The sequence below is a fragment of the Phascolarctos cinereus genome, unplaced genomic scaffold (assembly GCF_003287225.1).
Source record: "Phascolarctos cinereus isolate Bilbo 61053 unplaced genomic scaffold, phaCin_HiC Scaffold_4;HRSCAF=312, whole genome shotgun sequence".
NCBI classification, from domain to species: domain Eukaryota; kingdom Metazoa; phylum Chordata; class Mammalia; order Diprotodontia; family Phascolarctidae; genus Phascolarctos; species Phascolarctos cinereus.
The window spans coordinates 311,884,216-311,910,972 of NW_027555847.1; the positions used below are offsets into that span (position 1 = coordinate 311,884,216).

General features: G+C 39.2%; 1 protein-coding gene across 1 annotated transcript; it reads left to right on the forward strand.

Moving 5' to 3' along the window:
• The first annotated feature begins 199 nt into the window (after nucleotides 1-199).
• MARVELD2 (MARVEL domain containing 2) lies at nucleotides 200-25,590 on the forward strand. The gene is given in 9 exon segments (XM_021007472.1): nucleotides 200-436; nucleotides 2,296-2,358; nucleotides 3,208-4,177; nucleotides 4,180-4,349; nucleotides 7,272-7,307; nucleotides 16,142-16,290; nucleotides 17,576-17,747; nucleotides 22,433-22,483; nucleotides 23,547-25,590. Coding segments are annotated over 7 exon segments (1,656 nt in total). The 5' UTR covers nucleotides 200-436; nucleotides 2,296-2,358; nucleotides 3,208-3,222; the 3' UTR covers nucleotides 23,670-25,590.
• Nucleotides 25,591-26,757: the final 1,167 nt, after the last annotated feature.

Here is a 26,757-nt window from a genome sequence, read left to right on the forward strand (position 1 = left end):
GTTAAGGCAACGTGAACTTTTCCCAGTTTTGAAAAGCTGTAAACAAATGTGGGGGAAAGGAGCCGAACCAAACGCCCTGCTCTGTGCCCGTCCCTGGGCGGTTTCGGGGGTGGGGGGGGAGTCAACCTACTGGGCGGGCCCTCACCCCCGGCCGGAATGGAGTGAGCGAGCCCCCCTCCCCCCACCTGTGCCAGGGCACTTCCGGCCCGGCAGCGAAGGACGTCGGCCGCCCCACCCCGCCCCGGGAACCTCGCTCAGTTTCTGCTGCCCGGCGCAGGTGAGTCCGCGGTGAAACTAGTGAGTCACGTGGCCCCCGGGAGGGGGCGGGGCAGCCAGGTGTGAGCTGGGCAGGCCTGGCACCCGGACTGGGACTGGCGCTTTCTGTCCCCTGCCGCCGTCGCCGCCGCAGCCCGCTGGTCCCGGAGCCGCCTGTCCGGTAAGTGAGGGAGCCCGCGCATGGCGAGGGCGGGGGTTCGGAGCGGGACTGGGAGAGAAAGGGGCTGTTGGCGACTTTCCGCGAGTCCCCAAGGAAAGGAGCGAGCCGCCCCGGAGGCGAGGGCGGGCTTGGGGGCCGGGCAGGACCCAGAGTGGAGGACCTGGAGCGGGCCGGGCAGGACCCGGAACGCGCCCGTCTTGGAGTGGGCCGGGCAGGACCCCCGCGTTTGTCCCCGAGCCCGCTCCAGCTGGGCAGGGTCGGGCCGGGGCTGCGCTGCTTCCCGCGTGGGAAAGCCAGCCCGTCGTAGTTAAAAGTTGCTTTCAAGTACAGGTTAACGACAATCCCAGGGTTGCCCCCAGACCTCCGGGCACGAGGAAGCTGGACCGAGGGTTCGGCAGAAATGAGATTTGGTATCAGGACACATCTGCCCAGGAAGCCGACTGTTTCTAAGCTTTCAGGGTCAGTTAGCTATTTTGTAATAGAGTCGGCATGATGTAATGGAAAGAGGCCCAGTGGCAGGGATAGAACCTGGGCGCGAATTCCAGCTTGTCCACTGCTGAGCTGTGTGACCTTAGACAAGTCACTTAACCTCTCTGGGATTCGAGTCCTTCATCCTTAAAAAGAGGTGATGGGGACTTTTTTGGTTTTGGGACCACTTTACACGTCCCCAAATGCTTTTGTTGATTATCACTATCCATATTTACAGTTTTAAGAATTAAAACGACTTAATATTATTATGAAAATAGTTTTGACCTAACAGACCCCCCAGAAAGAGTCTCACGATGACCTCCACCACAGTTGTAGAACTATTGGACTAGATGACCTCAATGGAAGGTCCTTTCTATCTCTACAACCGTGATCTTTTGAGCCCAGACACTACAAAATAGTTCTTTGAACATGGAAACACTGAAAAATCTGAGGTATTTCACATTGACCAACAAACTGTCTGGCTTTATTTAAACTGAAATCTGTGGGTCTATCCTTGTTATTTTGGAGGAAGAAGGCACTTTCATGTAAGATTAGTAAATGATAATGCACCTCCCACCATTATTACACTTAGCCAAATTTCACTTTCAGAGAAGAATGTGAACACATGGAGAACAAAAACAAAAACCCCAAGCCACTTGCTCTTGGATGGTGGGCCTGTTTTTAAAAACATTTGAACTGCAAGCTTGAATCAAAATAAAAAACTATTCAACTGGAACACCAGAATACTCCCTGAACCAATCGTGAATGGAATCAGTGTTTCATTTATTTAGAGCCTTTAGGAAGTGAATGGGGTACGCACACATTTAAGAAATGAATCAGCATCTCCACTAGCATTACAATGAAAATATCCACCTGAATCATTTAATTCATGTTGTTCCACTTTTCTCCAAATCCCAGTGATTTAAACATGCCCCTTCTCATCTCTTGGCCTCTTTTTCCCCTCTGTAAGATGAGGGGGTTGAACCAGATGATATTTCAAGATGTTTGCTGCTCCGATACTTTTTATATTAATTCTAGTAAGATATTATTGGCAAGACAGCCTACTACTGGAGAGCCAGATGCATAGGTGAAAGTGAGTAGTTACCCGTTTGGTTTAGGGAAAGCATAACAGCAAATAATTGAGTCACTGACACTTTAGTCTTCTCTTGGGAATTTAAAATTGTTAAGGTCTACAAGCCTCCATGTAACCTTTGTGAATTGCACAGTGACTAGTGGGACAAGTCTCTTATGGCACACTATTTCCTCCTGAACATGGGTCCAAGTGATTAATTTCAATTTAGAAATTTACTTAAAAGTAATCCACTGTATAACTTTTATAGCAACTTGCAAAAAAAAGAACTTAAATGCTGATTTTGTGAATTCTCTTTCAGTTGATTCCTGAAATGCAAGCTTAGAGGGCTAAAGTTGAAGATTAACCAGAAGCTCTTATGAAAGTAATGCATTTTGTGGGGTGGGCTTCCCTTTTCTTGGTTAAACACAGCCCTATTATTCTAACCTTCAGGACAGGGAGGGAGAAAGGTTTATGTTTTTAAAATTGTATAATTTTGATTGATGTGCTTTTTTTATGTTTTTTAGTTGTTACTTTTTTTTGTTCTGAGGTAATTTGTCACCAAGGATTTAGATTTGAAAATGTGACATGTCAAATATTTGTCATTCCTGTTTTATACTGAACAGTTACGCTGAATTAACGTTTTAATTTCTGAACCTTTTGATTTTATCAAGATAGGGAGATCCCTTAATTAGCTTTCCTAATTAAGACAAAATTGATTCCTCGTACTATGGATAGCCTCCCAATTTGGTTGCAAGGAAATGTGAGCCACCTGAGAAGAGTATTGTTTCCTGACTCATCAAATTACTGATATAATCATACTCTCAGTATTTTGCTTCAGCATCTGAGAGCAAGAATTTATCTGTGAGTTCTTTTTAAAATCATGTTTAAGGCTCATCTGAGAGAGGTTATTTTCATTTTTTACAAAAAGGCCTACATCGATTTTTTAGAAACAAATTGTTTTACAGATAACACAGATGCAAATAAATAATATTTCAAATGATATTTTGTTATTTATAACTAGTTTTAAAATCTGGGGATTAAATTTTCATCTCAGACTATCTGTGTGTGATAGAATTGCCCAACATTCAGTTCTGATGATGAGACATTTCAATTTTTGATCCTTACAGTATGAACAGAAAGAGAACTTTGGGTACTGCTTGTATAAGAGGAAGGGATAATCTGAAGGAGAATATAACTGTGCGTAATATATAACTTTAATTTTCTGAAATAGGAGTAAGAATCACAAATGTCATCAAATGGTGTGGTGCCTGAGAGAAGCTCTAGGAATCCAGGCAGTGTTTGTGATGACTCCTCCTATCACTCTGGTACAATGAGAACACTTGAGAGTCTTAGAGACAGTGAATTAGCTGTGAGCGCAGATCCTTTGCCGCCTCCACCTCTCCCCTTGCAGCCACCATTTGGCCCGGACTTTAATTCAAATGACCCAGAAGAACCAGTTCTAGCTCCAGATATCAAACCTGTAAGGAGGTTCGTTCCAGACTCTTGGAAGAACTTCTTCAAAGGGAAAAGGAATGACCCAGAATGGGACCGGCCTGGGTCTGACATCAGGTACATTTCTGATGGTGTTGAGTGTTCTCCACCAGCCTCACCAGGAAGATCAAATTACTCCAGTGACCCCAAAGATCCACGCAGAGAGTCTGGTGGAACTTACAGTTCACGGAAGGAAACTGAAGCATTTCTCCCCCAGGATTCTTATGGATCCCTGGGACGACACACGCAGACAGCCCTGACTTACAGCGAGAAGGTGGAAGAGTACAACCAGAGATACTCCTACATGAAGTCCTGGGCAGGACTACTGAGAATCCTTGGTGTTGTGGAGCTGCTTTTAGGGGCAGGTGTCTTTGCCTGTGTCACAGCCTATATACATAAAGACAATGAATGGTATAACCTGTTTGGATATTCACAGCCATATGGAATGGGCAGCGGCAGCATGTATGGAGGCTACTACTACAGTGGCCCCAAAACCCCTTTTATACTTGTGGTTGCTGGGCTGGCTTGGATTACAACCGTCATTGTACTGGTTCTTGGCATGTCCATGTATTATCGGACCATCCTTTTGGACTCTAGTTGGTGGCCTTTAACTGAGTTTGGAATTAACGTCGCCCTCTTCGTTTTGTATATGTCTGCGGCCATAGTCTATGTCAATGATACCAACCGGGGTGGACTCTGCTATTACCCTTTATTAATACACCAATAAATGCATCATTTTGCCGAGTAGAAGGAGGCCAGATAGCGGCAATGATATTTTTGTTCGTCACAATGATTGTTTATCTCATTAGTGCTATAGTTTGCCTAAAGTTATGGAGGCATGAGGCAGCAAGGAGGCACAGAGAGTATATGGAACAGCAGAGGGTAAGTAGTAAAGCTGTTATCTGATGGTCCTTTGTTTGTTTATCTATTGCCTTTTGTGTTTCAGTTATCAATAAATATTCCTATGCCAAGATAGCTCCTTCTTAGTTCCTTATTGTCCTACAGGGCAGGAGGAATAAATCTGTTAATGTAGAGAAAACCATTTTTGTGTTCTAGAGTGTAGAAATCCTTGCCCTGTGCTACTGATATGTCATGGCATTCCTTTTATTCCATGCTCATATTTGACCATTACACCACTGTGAAAGTGGGCTGCAGTTCGTAATGTATTGTTTGTCTTCTAAGTCATTATGTTTGTCAATATTTGAAGTGAATTTGAGGTTGCTGACTAAATGGATTGTAAGACCTTTGAGGTTCCTTCCAGGTTTAAATCTGTGAACCCTGTGGTCTTGTTTTTGAATTATTAAAATCAAATTCTTAAGAGAATACTGATAACTAATATTAAGAAGTCCTTTTTTTGTTCATTGAGTTACATTAAAGCACATAGATAGACATGCTATTAGTTACCTGTAGTTTGCTAAGTTATGGGATAACTGAGATTCCATGAAATGGTATATTTACTGAAATAATACTGGGGCTGCTGCATCTAAAATTTCTTAGAAATGTGTTGGGGGTTTTTTTAATTACTCACCTATCTGCTTTCATATATCAGTACATTAAGAAAATATCTGCTAGGGCATTCTGGAAGCCCTTTTTTTGAAAACCTTGTTGAAATTACTTTAAATGAACCACAGAAAAAAATATTAAGGATACTTTTATACTCCATTTTATACTGAAACAAGTTGGTGTTTTTCTTTCTTACTCTAAGGAAGTGTGTTTAGTGGAATTTCCTGTGCCAGTGAAAGGGTCAGTATTTATCTTCATTTCAATCAGCTATCAAACCATGGATTCTCTTTTTACCACACTAAGATACCAGACAACTTTATAAAACTGCACGCCATATAGTATGGCTAGAGCTACACTACTCTTGATAAGTGAAAATGGATGCCTGTGATGTTGTCATTAACACATACTAGCATAGACATCCTATGTTGATTTGCAACTTGATCTAAAAAAATTTGAATAATTTGAAGATATATATATATAACATGAGGAACCTCAAAATACATTTTCTTTTCCAGGTGTTCTGCTGAAGTTATTGGTACACAATTCAGGGCTTAGGCTCCTAGTTCCTGGCAGAGCTTGACCTCACTTTGTGCTTTCCCCAGAAAGAGTGCTGTTACCTTTATTCTTTATATTGACTCATAGAGCCGAAAGATAAATTCTAACCTAACTCTTCATTTTATAAATAAGGAAACGGACACACAAAGAGAAGGGACTTGCCCAAGGTCACACAGGTTGTTGGTAGTAGAACCATAAGTGTAATCCATGTTTCCAGACTGTTGGTGAAGAGCGAGTTCCACTGTATTAAGCGGCCTTAAAATTAGCCAAGCTCTGATATTTGTGTGTATAAGAAATGACCTGAAGCCTTTTTTTTTTCTGCTGACTCCATGTTCAATTTAGATAACCTCTTAATTATTAAATCTGAGGATAGACATTGGGTATCAGTGTCCTAAGAATTTGATTTTTACAAATCAAAAAGAAGACCATAGGATCACAGATTCATAGCTGGAAAGAACCTAAGAGGGCGTATAGTCCATTTGGTTAGCAATCCCAGCTAAGTATCATTTGACTGTCATTTTCACTTTAAATATCAGACAGACACAGTGATTCAGAGGACAAACAATATAGTGGGAACATCTCCTTACTGCCCCTACAAGCTTTCTCCTCAGCAGTTATGAAATGCCAAAAGGTAAAAAAGGTACTTAGTTTATTTATTCAGATTTCCAGCAGACATTTTAATAAATGCACTTAGGAGCTAAGGAAACACGTAAAGATGCATTTTTAGGTTTGGGTTTTTTTTAATATTTTATTTTTCCCTAGTTATATGTAAAGACAATTTTTAGCATTCATTTTCCAGAAATTTTGAGTTCCAAATTTTCTCTCAGGACATAGACTCTATACTCAAGGAATTTCCAGTCTAACAGAAACTTCTGCCCTGGATCCATGCTATCCTCATGGGTAACTGCCTCTCCCTCACCATTATTTTAGAAAAAATCCAGCCATCATACTTTTTACTTCATTCATTTGGCTGAGACCATCTCCTCCACATCCTTACTGCTACTGATCACTGCTGTTTTTCCAGTTATGAAACCATGATTAGATCCACTCAGTTCTTGTTCCTGAATGGAGTGTATCAGTCTGCTTCCCCATGGCCCTATATCTGTTAACTTTCCAGGACAAAGAGCCTAGGTTCCATTCCCCTGTTTGAGTTTCTTCCCATTAGAAGGCTAGCTCTTTGTGGACAAGACTATCTTTGCTTTTGTATTTTTGTCCCTGGGACTTAGCATATAATAAATACCTTTTAAAATTTATAGTAAGAGAATCCATAAACTAGATCAGAAGTGTCAAATTGAAGGCCCCCTACTCTCACCCCTCCCAGTCCGTAGGCAACCAAATTAAAATGTGATTGGGAAATAATTAACAAAATAAATAAAAATACAGTTCATCATAGATAATGTTAATTTGTGGGTTTTGTTATTTTTTTTTTTGGTGAGGCAGTTGGGGTTAAGTTACTTGCCCAGGGTCACACTGGCTAGTAAGTTGTCAAGTGTTTGGTGTGAGGCCTGATTTGAACTCAGGTCCTCCTGGCTTCAGGGCCAGTGCTGTATCCACTGCACCACCTAGCTTTCCCTGTGTTTTTTCTTTAAGTCAGTGTGCAGTATGCAGATCCATTTCTATTTGAATTTGACACCACTCAACTAGATAATTGATCTCTTAAGTAATTGGAAGTTAAGCCCTGAATAAATATTTTAGAGAATGTCTTCACATTATTTTAGAAAATTATTTTTGCTCTTTTCCTTTCAGATAAGCGAGCCCTGTCTTGCATCAAAAAGAACAACGGTGAGAATAGTTAATAACTTTTATTTCATACCTTATGTTGAAAGTAGAGGAAGCTATACAATATGCTCCTTTTTAAAAACTGATCTTATCTCCTGCATGATACTACTAAAGTCTTCTATATTCTCAATCCTTTCAATAACAGATTCTCAACCTTTTTTTTAAATGCAAAAATGAATTAACTTCAGCTCATTATGCTTGAAAAAGTGAATCATTTTAGGCCTAAGGGAACTAAAAGGTGAGAAAAGTGTTACCTATATTTTTGTGTTTAAGAGAATTTTGCTGTCATTAAAGTGGCTACATTAGTAACATTTGACTTCAAGTTCAACAGAAGTCTTGTTGAAATTGCCATGACTAAGGCATTCTCCCCCCCCCCCCCCAAATCACAATCTGGAGACTTTGTTTTTCATGAGCCCTTCCTGGTTTCTGTTGATCTCTACATCCTCTTCTATGAGTTTTCAAACCATCTCTTTAATAATCTGTAGTTTTTCCAGGAATCAACATTAGATTCCAAAATCCACTTTTTCCCCATTCTTAAAACTGGACCCATGGGCCATCTCTAGTTTTGTAACACCTCTCCTATTCATAATTCCTCAAAGATAACTGATGGTGTTTCTGTAATCACCTCTTCTACAGCAAATGAAATAATATTTTTTAAGTGCTTAGGACAGTACCTGGCATATAATAAATGTCTCTTTCCTTCTTTCTTTGATAAATGCTTGTTTCCTGCTTTCTTCTTGCGAGTTCTTGTAGTAGCCAGGGGATTCATTTAGGTCTAAAAATTTAAACTCACTTTTGAAATTTTTTAAAATTAAAAAATATTTTTTAAACATTTGAGTTCTAAATTCTCTCTCCCCCCATTCATTGAGAAGGCAAGCAGTATAATACCCATTATTCATGAAACTTAAACTCATTTAAAGAATTTTAGTTACTCTTTTAGAGAGGAAACACTGAATGGAGACCTGACCTGTGTGTCAGGAAGACCTGCTTTCAAGCCCCACCTCTGACTCATGCTGGAGGTATGACCCAGAGCAATCACTTCATCTCTTGGTGCCCCAGTATAGTTTCTAAGATAAGGGTTCTTCCTTCATCACCTTTTGTTTGTTGTGGACCCCTTTGGCAGGCTCTTGGAGACAGTCTGTGGATCCCTTCTCAGGACAATGCTTTCAAGTGGGTAAAATACATAGGATGATAAAGGAAAACAATCTTATTGAAACAGGTATCAAAATATATACTAAGACAAATTTATGGATTTCAGGTTAAAAAAAAGAAAACCCTTCTCTTCTCAAAGACTATAATTTGCAGAACAGTTGCTGATCTGTATTGGTTTTTTCCTCACCCAACATCAACAACATCATGGATCTGAGCCAGAGAAAAGTACTTTCTTACATTTGTCACCTGCCTTGGGCTTCCATTCCCTTAAAACCATACTTTTCCTACCATTTCCTATTCAGTGTGAAGTTCTCTTTTTTTCCATCAAGGAAAATGAAACAGAAAATTTACTTATCTTTTCTGTCATCATTATACTGTCTATCCTCATGCAGGAAAACTCATCCCTTCCTTGTTTTTGGTGCTCCTTTTTTTTTTTTAAAGTGCTCTCCCCCCCTTACCCCTCTTTGTTGTTGTTGGTACTCTTGGGACATTTTGTAAACCTCAGTTCCTTCTTAGCTTTAGCTTTCCTAACATTATTCTCCCCAGTCCATGACAACATCTTGTATTTGTCTTTGGATGCATGCCCCTCCTTCTGTCTTTCCTACATCTCCTGTCAAAATTTGATCTCCCTAGATTGGTCCCCTTGGAGCTACCATGATTTCCTTAGATAGGTGCCCCTCTTTTTCCACTTCAGGACCATGTCAGATCCCATCTGAATTTTGTGTGTTAGAACCTCCTGTATCCCGCTGGAGTCATCCCTTTGAGCACCTCTGACTACAAGATCTATCTTACCTATCTTTTCTGTGAACTCCTCAAATTCTGCTTTTCTGAAATCTAGGGTACCTCACTGACTAGACACTTCCCTTCTTTCACTCTTATAAATTCCAAGGTGTATAGAGTGCGGAGCCTGGAGTCAGCAAGACTACTGTCGGGAAGTCACTTAACCTCTCCCAGCCTCAGCTGTAAAATGAGAATAATAATAGTACCTGCTTCCCAGAGTAGTTATAAGGATGAAACGAGATGATGTATGTAAAATGCTTGGCGCAGTATTTGGCTTAATAAATGCTAGCATTTTATTTTATATAATCAGTGTTTCCAGAAGTTTCTTTCACTTGTACATTTCTGAGCTCTTCCTTCTTAGAATAAAATCCAGAATAGCCATTCTTGTTGCTTCCTCTGCTTTCTAAAAGGAAAAAAGCCAGCAAGGCAAGACACGAATTTATTTATTTAAGTGCTTTGCTTTTAGCAACTTGTCTCCGCTCAGAATGTGGCCCCTCCGGTATTTCACTTCTGGTATTTGCTGACAAGACTGTATTATAGAGGGAATTGCTAAAGTAAAGAAACACAGTATTAAACCTCCCGTCTGTGTTTCGGATCCTGGCCGTTTTCTTTGGTGTGTGTTCTAAGCCATCATAACTCAAAGTCTGGAGTTCATAAATAGCACTTACTTATAGAGGTCTTGAAGCCATTTTAACTTGCTGATATATGTCTAGACTCGGGACCCATTTTGCACTTGACTTTTCCTAATTAATATCAGATGAGAGGAGCACTTGAAAAGTGGAACATATGTATTTGTAGTCATTTGGGAGACAACACAAGCAAATAAAGTCAAAGAAAATAATCTGCACAAAATATCCTGAGTCTTTAAGATACTTAAAACTACTTTTAAAAAAACTTTAATTAAAAAAAAAATCAAATCAAGAAGTCAGATGGACAGGTTGACACACCTGTTCAAGGCAGCTTGGAATGGTGGAATTGGAGTCTTAGGATCCAGGTTGGAATCCAGCTGTGCTACTTACCACCTGTGTGACTGTGGGCAAGTCATTTAACCTTGATAAACCTTAGTGTCCTCATCTATGAAATGAGCAAGATGACCTTTAAGGTCCTTCCATCTCTAAGTCCAGACTCACCTGAAAGAACTTTCCCTAAAGGGGGGGGGGAGGGAGAGGGAGAGTGAGTGAGAGAGAGTGTATGTGTGTGTCCTTGTCCTTGTCCTTATCCTTGTTAGATGCTCCTGATGAGTGCCTGCTTCCCCTGTCAAAATTTGTCAAGTTCATACCTCACTGCAGAGAATTAGGGAGCAACTCAAAGAGAATGTGATATGTATTATCAGCTAATGTCCTTGTATCAAGTTTTATTTTTTAATTGTTTTCATGACAAAGGAAGATTTGGGGGGGAGGGTTTGAAGTGACTAAAGACATGACATTTTTAAAAATATATTTTAAAAAATTTTATAAAGCAACAATCCTCAAAACTACTTGGTAATGGCTAAGAAATAGAGTTGTGGATCAGTAGAATAGGTAGGTATGCAAGATACGGTAGTCAATGACTATAAGTAATCTACTATGTGATAAACCCAAAGACCCTAGTTTCTGGGGATAGGAACTCACTATTTGACAGAAACTGTGGGGAAAACTGGAAAAGAGTATGGCAGAAAATTTTTAAAGAGCCAACCTTAAATAGAGAGGATATGAGAATTAACTATGTTGATCAAGAAACTTTCTGACATATCTCAGTTTTATCACCTAAGAAATAAGTCTTTACATTTTTAGGTGTTTACTGTTGTTGATTATAATAATACTAAGTAGCTGGTGTTTTAGATAGCACTTTAAGGTTTGCAAAGTACTTTACAAATATTATAATTCTGTTTTCACAACCCTGGAGGGTAAATGGTATTATCCCCATTTTACAGATAAGGAAACTGAGGCAGACAATAAGTGACTTGCTCAGGACATACTTTAGGTCTATTGCTCTATCCACTGCACCACCTAGCTGCCAAGGTTTAAGAAAGAAACCATGAAATAACAATCATTTAAGTAGGAAGAAAGATTGCCCTAAAGTTTTCTGATACCATTTATTCTCTGCACCTTCTGTGCTGGAAAGGAGTAGGAGTGGGGTGCTTAATATATGGGAATTAAGTGAGATGAAAAATGTCATCCTTAAAATGACCAGAAAAAAGGTGGGAGGGCAGCTAGGTAGCACAGTGGACAGAGCACCAGCCCTGAAGTCAGGAGGACCTGAGTTCAAATCCAGCCTCAGACCGAACACTTCGCACTAGCTGTGTGACCTGGGCAAGTCACTTAACCCCAGTTGCCTTAAAAAAAAAAAAGAAGAAGAAGAAGGTCATGGGGAACAGATAATGAATCCTACTTCTCTCATAGCCTTCAGGCATGGAGGCTTCTAGGACAGAAAGTGGTGCCCATAATTAAACATGGTCACAGCATTAGCTGTGCTTAATTGTTTCTCTTTTGCGCAAGAGATGGTTCAATCTGGAATCAAGAATTCAAGAATTGTTTTTTTTTTCTCTTAGAAATCATTATGATGTAAAAATAAGAGGCATTGATAAATAAGATTTTTTTAAAAAAAAGAAATAACGTCAAGTACTGGGTAATTATTGTCAGTGCAGTCTATAGTCAACTGTACTAAAATTAGAATTGTTGTATTTGGCCAGTGATCTGCATCATGGTACAGTGGAGTGGTGACTGGACTTGGAGTTAAAGACTTGGGTTCAAGTGGTTTCCACTGGGTAGGTTTGTGATCATAAGCAAGTCACTTAACTGTGCTCAGCCTTGGTTTCCTCATCTATAAAATGGGGATAAGAATATTTGAGTTGCTGTGAGGAAAGTTCTTTGTAAATTTTAAGACTCTAAAATAGTAACAATTAATATTCTATAGAACATTAGGCCTAGAAGAGTAATAGCAGTTGTTCTAGATGGTTTCCATCAGATCTTCATTAACCTCAGATGAGAAGAACATGATAAAAGTATTATAAATGTGGCTTGTCTTGGTTAGTATTAGTAGTAGAAATATGTAACACCAATCAACAGTCCAACTCTTTGAGCTGCTTAAATTTTACATAAAATCAAGACTTTCTATTGAGACTATTCTAGAGTTCTTTTATGCTCAAGGCAGATGAACCTACTCATAAAATTTTATGGGCTAAACTCTGTGCTCTGTGGTCTAGAACTCTGGAGTACTTATCTGTGTGCTTAAGCAGAATCAAAATTCCTTTCTTCTTTTTTTTTTTGTAATGTGAACAGTTCAACTTTAATAAGTCCCTTATCATTTTTCTTTCCTGTTTACCATTGCATGCTTCTCTTGAGTCAAATTTTCTTTTCAGCTCTGGTCTTTTCATCAAGAATGCTTGGAAGTCCACTATTTCACTGAATATCAATTTTGTAAGTGATTCTTGGTTTTAATCTTAGCTCCTTTGACCTTCATAATATCATATTCCAAACTCTCTGATCCCTTAATGTAGAAGCTGCTAAATCTTGTGTTATCCTGATTGTGTTTCCACAATACTTGAATTGTTTCTTTCTGGCTGCTTACAATATTTTCTCCTTGACCTGGGAACTGTGGAATTTGGTTATAATATTCCTAGTCAAAATTCCTTTCTTGAGAAAAAGGTAGACGGGTACCCTAGTCCACCTTTACTTGGAAGAAGGGTAGCCTTCTGACCAGACAAATACAAATTAGGTTATTAGATGTTCAGAACAGACTGTCAACTCTGTCTTTAACAAATATATCTTAAGCATGTGGATCCTGCTTGAATCTTCACTTAACCCCACCATCCCTGCTAGCACATATCCTTACCCTCTCTTCCCCTTCTCCAATAATCCGATAAACTTCTTGGGTAAGTCATATACCCTAGCTGCCTTTGCTTCTTTTCCTCTTACTTCCTTCTAAACTCTCTGTGGTCTGGATTCAGACTTGATCATTCACATGAAACTAGTCTCTCTAAAATTACCAAGTAATTCCCAACTTCACTGGTCTTTTCACAGTCTTCATCCTTGGCCTCTCTACCCCGTTTGCGATTGTTAGTCGCCCTCTTCTCTTGGATGGTCTCCCCTGTCTAGGTATTAATCATATTACTGTGTTGGTTCCTGGCTTTCCTCCTACCTGTCACTGCCTGTCTCCCTTTCATTCTCCTTTGCTTGGATCGTCATCAGATCATGCCTTCTTTCTATGGGTTTCTTCTAAGGCTCTGTCCAGGTCCCTTTTCTCTCTCACACACCGGGGTTCATAACATGGGTAGAGCGATATTGCTTTTTGGTAACTGTGTTTCAATATAATCAACTCCCTTTTTAATGCTTTTTAAAAATTTTGTGCATTTAAAAACATTCTGAGAAGGGATCCATAGGCTTCGCCAGACTGTCTAAGGGGTCTATGATACAACCAAGGTTAAGAACCCCTGTTCTACACTGTGTCGTTCAGTGACCTTACCAGATCATCCCATGGATTCAGTTGTCATCTTTAGGCAGATGAATCTCAGATTTGAATATCCATCACTATTCTCTCTGGAGGTCTAGCCTCACATCCGCACCTCAAACTGGAGATTCTTGAGTCTTCCTGAGTGCTAATAATCTGAGATTACTTTCCATTTACATTTGATCTTGTGTGTGCATAAGTATTTGCATGTGGTCTCTTCCATTAAAATGTGAGCTCCTACAGAATACAGACACGTTTTTGCCTTATTTTTAATTATTCTTAGCCCTTAGCACTGTGCCTGGCAACTAATAGGTGCTTAATAAATGCCTGCTGACTGACCAGCTGGATCAGCAACACACAATCCTGACCCAATGAGAACTTGTTCACTGCTCATCCTCCCCCTCACCACTGGGTTCCAATGAACTTTACACTTTTTCTTCTTTCACAACGTGAAATGATTGTATATGCATAGTCTATATCAAATTCCTTGCTTTCTTGAGGAGTGGGGAGGGGAGGGAGGGAGAAAAAAAATTGAAACTAAATCTTACACTTTTATCACTAAAAGAGTATAGGGTAGGGGCAGCCAGGTGACGCAGTGGATAGAGCACCAGCCCTGGAATCAGGAGGACTTGAATTCAAATCTGGCCTCAGACATTTACTAGCTAGCTGTGTGACCCTGGGCAAGTTATTTAATCCCATTGCCTCCAAAATTAAAATTTAAAAAAAAAAAAAAGAATTGGGCAAGACTGGATGACTTAACAACAAAAATCTGTGTCAAGATAAGTAAATCACTGCAAGCTTATAAGTATAATTTATCTCAAGTCTAGCTTATAACTAAAAATTTCTTCACACTGTATTAAGAATGAGAAGTAAACTTGAACTAGCCACTTGTGCTGGAAAAAAAAATGGAAGAGTAGAAGATACTACAGAAAGTCAGGATGACTGTGATTCTCATCCGATCCTGGGGGAAGACATTCTCCCTCTCTTCCCTACCCTATTTTCTTTTTTTTTTTTTTCTGGTAAGGCAGTCGGGATTAAGTGACTTGCCCAGGGTCACAGAGCTAGTGTCAACTGTCTGAGATCGGATTTGAACTCAGGTCCTCCTGACTCCAAGGCTGGAGCTCTATCAACTGTGCCACCTAACTGCCCCAGTCTTGTCCAATTTTTCATGACCCTGTGGACCATACTGCCCATAAAGTCCTCTTCGCAAAGAGTGGTTTGCTATTTCCTTTTTCTGTGGATTAAGGCAAACAGGTTAAGTGACTTACACAAGGTCACACAGCTAAGCGTCTGAGACTGAACATAGATTTAAAACATTATAATACCTTCTAGACCAGGAGTTTTTAAGCCTTTTTTGCATCATGGACCCCTATGGTGCATAATAATAATTATTTTTTTTTTTTTTGCGAGGCGATGGGGTTAAGTGACTTGCTCAGGGTCACACAGCTAGTGAATATCATGTGTCTGAGGCCAGATTTGAACTCAGGTTCTCCTGACTCCGGGACCAGTGCTCTATCCACTGCACCACCTAGCTGCCCCTAAAATAGATATTATTGTGAGAGATTATATAAAGCATTTTACAAATATTAAGGCATTATATAAATCCTAGCTATTATCATTTTACAGCAAAGTGATTCTGCTAACAAAAGTCATTTTGGATCATTTCCGCCATCCTTATCTTTCTTCTGAATGCACAATTTTACTTTAAAAACTCACTCTGCTCTTCAAAACTCCAGTTCTGAGCCAACATCATTAGCCTGCCTTGAGTGGGGAAGGGTTCCTCCACCCCCCAACTCCTACCCGACCCTATCAGCAGACACCATATCATCACCTCATAGAGTTACGTACTTGTTATATTTCAACATAATAAGACAGCCATTATTTTGACCTATTGAGTTCCAACATTGTTTTCTCTTATAATTTGTAAATATTTAACATCCAGTGATTTGTTACATTTCTTTTACTCAGAAGACGAAAGCTATATAAACCAACACGTCTCATCTCTTTTGTTATCCCATTTGATCTTAGGTGGCAAACAACATATTTGGGCCCAGACATATAGTAAATAAATTCATCTTCAGTGCCTGGTAACATGTACTTTCTCTGGTTTTTTTAATGTTTAATCATAGAAACTGCCTCCAATTCTTTTGGAGGTAGGCAGGATTGAAATCTTAAATACATAATAATTTTTAAAATTATTTAAGATATCCATCCACCTCTACCATCTACAGTTACTTTGTGGAGAGTGGAGTGTTTCTGACACAGTGAACTCTCACTGAATTCCAAGTCTAATACAAATCTACATTTTAAATATTCAGGATTGTTTTCTGATTAAAATGAATAATTGGTTGCTAAGTGAATAAGGTATCTTAACTCTTCTTTTGCCCCTTCCTCTTCCTTCAGTTTTCTGCAGAGCATGAATTCTACCTTAAGTGCTCTTGCTTTAAAGAAAAAATTTGTGATAATCTTAATTTCAGCATGAAATGCCCAGCAGTGATGAGAGACAAAGATACGCAGAAGACGATTCCAAAGAGTTGAGAGCAACAAAAATAAAGCCTGAGCTGCTTAGTGGACACATCCCATCTGGACACATTCCTAAGCCTATAGTGATGCCAGATTACGTAGCGTGAGTACATTTTCTGGAAATGTCTCTTATAGAATAGAATAAAGAGAGGAAGTAGGGGAATAGGATGGAGGAAAATACAGTTAACAGTTATAACCGTGAAAAAATTTTTGAAGCAAGTTTCTCTGATAAAGGCTTCATCTCTCAAGTATATAGAGAAATGAGTCAAATTTATAAAAATAAGAGCCATTTCCCAATTGACAAATGATCGAAAAATATGAAGTCAGTTTTCAGATGAAGTGATCAAAGCTAACTATAGCCATATGAAAAATGCTCTAAATCACTGTTGGTTGGAGAAATACAAATTAAAATGATACTATCAGATTAACTAATAAGACAGAAAAGAAGAATGATAAATGTTGGAAGGGATTGTGGGAAAATGGTGACACTAATGCACCATTGGTGGAACTGTGAACTGATTCAACCGTTATGTAGAGCAATTTGGAACTATGCCCAGATATTTATAGCAGCTCTTTTCTGATGGAAAAGAATTGGAGGTTGAGGGGGGATGCCCATCAGTTGGGGAATGGCTGAACAATTTGTGGTATATGATTGTGATGGAATACTATTGTGATATGAGAAATGATGAGCTAGATGTTGTCAGAAAAACCTGGAGAGGCTTGTGTGAACTGATGCAAAGTGAAATGAGTAGAACCAGGAGAACACTGTACACTGTAACAGCAATTTTGTGAGATGATCAACTGTGAATTACTTAGCTAGTCTAAGCAATATCATGACCCAAGCCAACTTAGAAGGACTTAACATATCTTAAAAATGTTCTTCATCCCCAGACAAAGAACTAATGGAATCTGAATATAGATTGAAGCATACTTTTTTACTTTCTTTATTTTTCGTGGGTTTGTATTCTGGTCTGTGTTTTCTTTTCTAACTTGACTAATATGGAAATATGTTTTGCGTAATTACACATGTATAACCTATGTCAAATTGCTTGCCTTCTCAATGAAGGGGGTGGGAAGGGAGGGAGAGAATTTGGAACTCAGTTTTTAAAATTAATATTGAAAATTATTTTTACATGTAATTGGGGGTAAATAAAATATTAAATTAATTAAAAAAAATAAAATGCCTCATATTAGAATTGTGATAAATTTCCATTCTGTGGTTTTCATTTTCTTCCCCACCATTTCTTTACTGATTTAGATATTGATTTGTTAGCTCTTTCCTTGAGTTTAAGGTACATAAATAGCAATTGTTAAAGAGCAGGCTGAAGCTACCATTTTTACTTGTCTGGGTATAGATTTACAGATTTGTGGGGTTTTTTTCCCTTTAGAAAGTACCCTGTGATTCAGTCAGATGATGAACGAGAACGCTATAAAGCTGTGTTCCAAGACCAGTTTTCGGAATATAAAGAACTGTCTGCTGAAGTCCAAGCAGTCCTCAGAAAATTTGATGAGTTGGATGCAGTGATGAGCAAATTGCCCCATCATTCAGAAAACAGACAGGTAAGAAGTGCCTGTGGACATCTGAAGAAAGAAATAGATTATTATAGGTAGAAATACAAATCACACTTTTAGAACATTCCATTTCTAGTTCTGTCCTCTGAGTTTAAGAAAATCATTTGAGGTGCAGCTAGATGGCACAGTGGATACAACACCGGCCCTGTATTCAGGAGAACCTGAGTTCAAATGCGGCCTCAGACACATAACACTTACTAGCTGTGTGATTCTGGGCAAGTCACTTAACCCCACTGCCTAACCAAAAGAAAATCATTTGACAAGGTGAGTGGTGATGATCTGTTTTCAAACTACATTGTAAGGTTATGTGGCAAGATTAACCTCAGAGCCAAACCTGTTATAATTTTTTTCATCAGTTATCCAGCTTAATTCACACTCATTTTTCCATTTAATTAAACTGCAAAAATATTCAAGCATTCAAACAACATAAAACCTGCTTTGTGTAAGTCACTGCTGGGTACAGTAGATACAAAGATCCTTACCTTCAAATGGCTTATGGTCCATTAGTGAGAGACAAAACTTGTACCCATGTAACTGCTTTAAGAAAAGAATATAACAAGTGCATAAGAAGTAATGTGAGAGTTCAGAGATAAAAGAAATCACATTCAGTTGTGGATGAGAAGCAAAAAGGCTTAAAGAAATCTTATGGTACCACATACAGGCTATATCTTAAACGATAGGTAAGATTGTAGGGGGCAGCTGTGTGGCACAGTCGATAGACCTCTGGCCTTGGAGTTAGGAGGACCTGAGTTCAAATCTGCCCTCAGACACTTGATACTTACTAGCTGTGTGACCCTGGACAAGTCACTTAACCCCGATTTCCTCACCAAAAAGCAAAAAAAAAAAAAAAGGATTGTAGTTGATTGGAATTGGGTGGGCAGTGGGTGAGATCATCTGGTCGGTCACAGGAGATTCCCTGAAAAGAGGTGCTAAGGGAGGACAGTATAGAGAATAGGGAATAATCTCATCAGTCCATCAACAAGCATTTATTAGGTGCTTCCTTTGTGCCAGGTGCTGTGCTACGGTGGGGTGGGGGAGGGGGAGCGGTACAAAGACAAAAAGCAAACAACCTCTGCCTTGGAGGAGTTAGAAGTATATGATGGCAGGCATTAGGGGGAGGCTTGAGCCAAGAGGAAGATAAGAAAAGGACGTGCTGGAGGTAGTGTTTGAACTAAGCCTTCAGGCACATTAGGGATCCCGAGCAGGAGAGGGGAGGAGGAGGGAGTGCATTCCACGGTGGGGGATGGAGGGTCTTAAGGGCAGCCCTGCTGGGCAGCCTTTACAATGCTCTTGGACTTTAATTGTATGTGCAGGCCAGTTGTGAAGGGGATTTTCCTAAACCAGTTCTGTGCAGAGATTAGAAAATTCTTGTTTAGGTGGCAGTAAGAGAAACTCAGACAGGATTAGAGCCTAGTTAAGCAGAAGGAGGGGGGGGATGAGGAGGGGGATCCTGTGTTAGGAATGTAAGTCAGGATCAAGTTCAGGAAATCCACTGATAGAGCAGCAAGAATCCATCATGGACCCAGACAGAGAAATTGAAAACAGTCCAAGAAGTCCGCAAAGCTAATCATGGTTAAATAGTAGCAGATTAAATAGTATCATTGATATAAGAAAGAGCCGGGGCAGCTAGGTGGCGCAGTGGATAGAGCACCGGCCCTGGAGTCAGGAGGACCTGAGTTCAAATGCGGCCTCAGACACATAACACTTATTAGCTGTGTGACCCTGGGCAGGTCACTTAACCCCATTGCCTAGCCAAAGAAAAAAAAAAGGAAAAAGAATTAAAAAAAAAGAAGTGACGATATAAGAAAGAGCTTCAGTGAGAGTTGGGTGTGGAATTAGTGAGTAGTGATTGAAAATAGAGAAGAAAAAAGAGGAAAAGTCAATGAATATTTTTTCAAAAAATATATGACGAGCAAAAGGAAGTTGATAAGGGGACATAGACAAGAAAGGCAGTTTTGTTATTTTGTTAAGCCCAGTATATCCTTTTTTTTTTTTTTGGTTAGGCAATGGGGTTAAGTGACTTGCCTAAGGTCACACAGCTAGTAAGTGTTATTATGTGTCTGAGGCCGGATTTGAACTCAGGTCCTCCTGAATCCAGGGCCAGTGTTCTATCCACTGCGCCACCTAGCTGCCCCTCAATATATCCTTTTTTTGAAAAGTAAAGTATGCACAGTGGATAAAGCACCACCCCTGGAGTCAGGAGGATCTGAGTTTAAATCCACCTTCAGACACTTGACACTAGATGTGAACCTGGGCAAGTCACTTAACCCCAATTGCCTCACCAAAAGAAAAAAGTAAATTATAAAACAGAAAGGCAAGTTTCACCTACAGTGCTATTTCTTATTCTTATTTGCTTATAGAAATGTTCACATTTGTTGTTCTTAAGTTTATAATTTTTTTAAAGGGAAAAAAGAATATCAGTAATAAATGGGTTGTACAGCAGGGGCTGGTTACTCTCTTCTACTCCCAGCTAGGCATTGACTATTTTAACTGATTAGTATTTCAGTGAGTCCTTAATCTCATCCACATGGATGTTGGCTAAGCTGGTATAGAACACAGTTTACCCCTACCTTCTTGGGTGGTGTCACTCAGTCGTTTCAGTCATATCTGACTCTTCATGACCCCATTTGGGATTTTCTTGGCAAAGATACTGGAGTCATTTCCTTCTCTAATGTGTGCCTATTTTACAGATGAAGAAACTGAGGCAAACAGGGATAAGTGACTTGCCCAGGATCACACAACTAGGAAGTGTCTTTGGCCAGATTTGAACTCAGGAAGATGACTTTTCCTGGTTCCCACCCCAGTGCCCTATGCAGTATGGCATCACCTAGCTGCACTTCTTGGGCATATTCTCCCATAACTACTCCATGGGAGCCTTCTTTTCAGCTCTTTAACATTTCATGTGTACCAGTGCAGCACTGTGATTATCCATCTCAGCCCCGCAAAAGTCCTATATTGATGTATCATAAGACTGTGTGGGTCCTGGGGCCTTGAAGGCTATGCCAAGGACATGGAAGCTCCAGTAACTTCTACCATGAGGGAAAAGGTTTTTGAACATAGGTGAGACTCTTTCACAGGGAAATGACTGTTTCAAGAAACTACAACATGGTGTATTTCCATGGCTTTATATCAGTCATTCAAAATTAAGATAGTACCAGTGCCCGAGCTTATGAGATATAGCATATTTACGGATCAGTAAACACAGAATATATGCAAAATAAATACACAATAATGCGGGGGGAAGCAGAATGTCATAAATGACTGGGAGAATCAGGAAAGATCTTGAAGGATGTGTTTCTGGAGCTGAGGTTTCTAAAAGGCAGAGATGAAGAGGGGAAGCATTCCAGGGATGGGGGACAGCCTGCTAAAAGGCCCAGAGATAGAAAACCATCTATAGCATATAGCAAGAAGGCAAGTTTGGAGAGCATGAGAGGGAGTAATGTATAATCAGCCTCAAAAGGCAGGTTGAAGTTTATCAGTTTATTGTCACGGGCTTTAAATGCCAGGCAGAGGTGTATATAATCTGTCCTAAAGGTAGTCAGTTACTGAAGATTCCTCAGAGGAGGGGCCAAACTGAAAATCATCTCTGAGGAAAAGGCCGCTTTGCAAGAAGTTGCTTTGTTTTTATTTTATAATAGACTTGGATAATTTCCCATTTTTCCCCCATCTGTTAATATTAATAAACATCATTCTAAAAAAGTGGTTCTAGTTAGACATCATCTAAAATTAAGAAAATCCCCTCCAAATCAGCTTACTTTGTCAGATCAGATTTTACACTAACTCTCTGCCTTTCTCTAGAGGAAATATTTAATTGGAGAAAAGTTTTGTCAAGGGATTTAGCCATGGACAGTGCCTCTAATCTCTTCATTAACCACCCTATTCCCCCACCACTACCACCACCTCCACCAATTAGCCATCTTAACAAAATCTTACACCAAAGATCATGTATGAAATATCAAATTCATCACTACTTAGGAAAAAATTCACAACACATAGTGTACTGATGATGAATTATCCTTGTATTTTAAAAAATTGCCTTGTAAAATGCTAACAGGAAAAAAAATTTTTAATGTGATGATAGAGCAAAAGATAGTTACATATTACTAGATAATATATATTCCCAAAAGGGCAGCTAGGTGGTGCAGTGAATAGATTGCCTAGCCTGGAGTCTGGAAGACATATCTTCCTGAATTAAAATCTGCCCTCTGGCTACTAGCTGAGTGACCCTGGGCGGGTCACTTAACTCTGTTTGATTCAGTTTCCTCATCTGGAAAATGAGCTGGAGAAGGAAATGGCAAATCATTCCAGGATCTTTACCCAGAAAACTCCACACACAGGCTCAGACATGACTGAAAAATTTCAGAACAACAAAACAGTTCCCAAAGGCAGGGAATCTCTCTTCCATGTATCCTCAGACACAACTTACCCTGACCACAGTCAGTACTCAGTAAATGTTTGCAGGAAAATTAGAAGACTTTTAAAACTAAAGGTTTTATATTTCATTTTTTACTTAATATAATTATATGGCTGGGGGGAAGTGATGTCATGCAATTGCTTTTGTTATAACCTTGGTAGAAAAAAATTTTTCAATTCTAATTTCCACCTTATTTTGGAAAGTTTATGAGTTGAGTAAAAGAAAGTTCTTATATCCAATTTTATGATCATATTTTTAGGAACATGAAAGAATTTCAAAAATTCTTCAAGAATTCAGGAAGAAAAAGAATGTAAGTATATCTAAATTTTAACTACTCTAATTTCACTGCTGCTGAATAGCCAAGTACCCTGGCTTTCAGGGCAACAACTATATGGTAGCATAATTACTTGCATGTGATTTAAAACCAGATTATTTAGGGGAAGCAGGTAGTGTATATTCTTAATACCTCTCTTTCCTAGCCAAATTCTAGCATATCCTGGTTGACTAACTAAAGTTTTGATGGCCACTTCCCAAATTTTTTATCCGTTCTTCCTTCTTCTGAGAAGGAAAGTCCTGCAGTTCCAAAGGACTCATGATGGAAAATGCTGTCCACCTCCAGAGAGAGAACAGATGAACAGATGAACTCTGAGTACAGATTAAAGCATGATGTCATTCACTTTCCTTCTTTTTCTTGATTTTTTTTAACAGCATGGCTTATATAGAAATATGTTTTGCATGACTTCTTATCTCTAATTGATATCATGTTGCTTGCTTTCCCAGTGGGTGGGGGAAGGACCACAAGGAGGAGGAGAATATGGAACCAAAATTTTAAAAAATGAATGAGGGTCCTGGTGCTCTAGATCATTCTTCTTCCATCCCTACTTAATCTCATAGTACAGTAGAGAGAAGTTTTATCAACTCTTTTATGTTTCATCATGTTTCTGATGCATGAGTAGAATAATAGCTTGTAAGCATCCAGTGCTTTACAGTTTACAGAGAGCTCACTTTACAACCATATCTCTATTTTATTGATGAAGAAACTAAGAATCAGAGGAGTTAATAACTTGTTCAGGTTCATAAACTGGTAAATAGCAAAATCTGCACTTGGATACTACAGGTCTCCTGATTCTTTATCCACTATTCTTTGCATTCCACTGCACTCTCTTCATAAAAGGGAAGTACCTCAAAAATTATTGATTAATTGTAAATAGTCTTTGATGGACATTGGGATGCATTTCTAGGAAGTCTATTCTAAAAGGTGTTTTTTTCAGACATATCATTGTATGATTATATTTGCTTTTGTCTTTCCTTGTCTCAAAGAAGCCAAAAAGAAGGTTTCTTTAATCATGAAATATGTGATGTCTTTCTTACAGGATCCTACATTTTTGGAAAAAAAGGAACGTTGTGAATACCTGAAGAATAAGCTTTCTCACATAAAACAAAGAATTCAGGAATATGATAAAGTTATGAATTGGAATATACAAGGTTTTTCCTAAACCTCGTCGGAAAACTATTTTTGTATGGAAATTTGTTTAATATTTATTTACTGCCATATCTTTACCAATTTCGTGATACATCTAAAATTGGTTGCTATCGGGAACTAGCTTTTGGCCATTTTAATCTGTTTGTATGAGTGCTAAAAGGTTTGTTTTCATTCAGATACCTCTAATTTTGAATTCAGTATGTGCCTTTATTTAGAATGAATTCATTTCTGAAGAAATTATGCCTATTTCTCTTTAGAAAGTGCCCTCAGGAAAAGTGATATAGGAGTAATGTCTCTTAATAGGGGAAACCACTAGGATATTCTTAGTAGTATTTGCATTGTCACACTGCTGTCCCTTGGGTTTTCCATTCCCTAAAAAGATGAATTTCTTTTCCTGACCAAAGTTGTCATCTGCTTCCATGAATGGAAAGAAATACAAGGCATCCTTGTTACAGAGTTCCTTAATCAGCAAGCCTAAATAGCCACCAGAAAGCTCTCATGCTGTGAATTCCCATTTTATGCTCCTAGGCCTTAACTTTCAAGAATAAGAAAATATGAAATACTGAGTGGAGACAAAAACAGCCTTTAACCTTCTCTGGGGTGATGCCAACAAAGGGCCCCCCACCCTGTGGTCACTGGGGCCATGCAGAGGCTCCCTCACATCTGTCCTTCAGGTAGCTAGGTCGTCCCTTTCTAGCCTGACTTCACATAAGTCCCCTGCATGCACTGCAGCCAGACTGGATTAGCTGTTCTCCACACTCAGCTGGGCATTTTGAAAATCTGTACTTTCCCCCAAGATATTCCCCCAAACCTGGAATGTGCTTCCTCCTCATTCCTGTCCTGAGAGTCCTCACGTTTCATGGCTACTTTGGGACACCAGGCCTTTTACTCTCAGGCTCAAAGGGTTCTCTCCTTCCTCTGATAACTCCAGAGTACTTTTTCTGACCCTCTCTTTTGCCCCTATCATGTCCTACCTTTTCTTTATATGTGTACATGTTGTGTTATATTTGTCTGTGTACATGTCACCTTCTCCCCATCTCTTCACCCTATTAGATAACAATCTGATGAGCAGGGTCTCTGTCTTTGCATTCCCCCTGCCTAGGACAGTGCCTTGCCCAGAGTGGGTGCTTCATAGATGTTAAAAATCATTGAAGAGGAAGAATGGGTGGCACCTGGTCTTCACAATTCAGACTGACTTCTATCCCTAGTGGCCCCATGGGCATCGTATAGTAAGAGAGATTTGGGTGTGAATATTTTACCCTTCCCTTCCTATACCTCCAAGTAGTCTGTGATATTCCAAGGTCCATATTTTCACCTTAATCTGAGATCTTCCAAGTAGTAAAGATTCTTCTGATTCCTTTCAGACATATGTGTGTGTGTACATCAGAATGAAATAACTTGGAACAAGTGAAATGAATGCTTCATTCATGAGAACCTTAACGTTATTAGCAAAGGCACAAAAATGAATTGTGGGAGCTTTTGTAGTGTTAAAATTATTATTTGACCATTATCGAGCAACAACTCTTGAGTCCAGCGTGACCCTTCCTTTCCCGTGCACTTGGCCACCAGTGAGTAGCCTCTTACACAGAATAGGCACAATACAAGTCAAATTGAATTTTTTATAAAGTTAGTTTATCACTTAAGCTTGTATGTTCAAGATTACTGCCGGGAGAAAAAAAGCACATATAATAAGTGTGTTAGTTGCCCTGAAGAGTTTCCTTTTTCATTATTAACAAAGTAATCATTAGTGTTTATTTGTCGATATTCTGTTGAAATGTAAACTGTTAGATAATAAAATCAAGGACTAGAAATATTAACTTGATAAAAAATTTGTATTACAGTTGTAAATATTAACCTGTGAATGTCTTTTAATTTTGTAACTGTTTTTTACATATCCATACCTCAGGGTATTAAAAATGTTATCTGTTACCTTATGTGTACCTTTTCATTGTTTATCTAGAACTTTTTTCTTTACTGGGTGCTCTGCTACTTGGAAAACTAAGTAAATCAGAAAAAGAACTGGAGGAGGAATCTGAGTTTGTAGGAGCTCCTTTGATGTCGTCACTAGTTTTATTTTTGCCTTCCCCATCCTGTGAAGCTGCTGGTCAGAACCACCTTCTTCCTATTAATAGAGTTCCTCAGTAAAGAGCATCCCACTTCCACCTTGCCTGGTTCTTTTTCCCCCCCTAAGTTTTCAGTTTTAGGACTTATAAATTAAAATACATGCTGGCATATCAATAGTACTGCCTCCACAAAGTCTGAGGGATCAGTATATAACTATTGGGTGCATATCAACAGCAGCAATTTATAGAGTCGACAATTTCACTTTGATAATAATGGAAGGAAGGAAAGAAACAAGCATTTATTAAGCACCTACTCTGTGCCACACACTGGGCTTAGCACTTTACAAATATCATCTTATTTGGTACAAACCTGAGAGGTAGGTGCTGTTATTATTCCCTTTTTACAGTTAGGGAAACTTAATAGCGTTCGTGTAGCACGTTAAGGTTTGCAAAGTGTTTTACAAATATCTCATTTTATCCTCACAATTCTGGAAGGTAGGTGCTATTGGCCCCATTTTAGAAATAAGGAAACTGAGGCAGACAAAAATCAAATAACGTGCTTAAGGTCCGACAGCCAGTAAGTATGTGAGGCCAGATTTTTAACTTGGGTATTCTTAGCTCTAGATTCAGCACTCTTATCCATAGCACCACTTAACTGCCTCTTAATTTGACTGAATTGCACTGAATTTCATCAAAAGATGAAAAACTTAAGGATCAGCTCCTGAGGATTTTATTACTTGATTTGTGTAAGTACTTTTTAATGGCTCATAATCTTTTTAGACCCCTGGGGTCAGGAAGACCTGAGTTCAAATGTGGCCTTGGACACTAGCTGTGTGACCCTGAGCAAGTCACTTAACCCTGTTTGCTTCAGTTTCCTCTTCTATCAAATGAGCTGGAGAAGAAAATGGCAAACTGCTCCAGTATCTTTGCCAAGAAAACCTCAAATGGAGTCACAAAGAGTTGGACACGACTGAATAAATATTTTTAGATCATCTGCTTTATTAGGTAAAAGGAAATCAAAGGTATCAGATATGCACC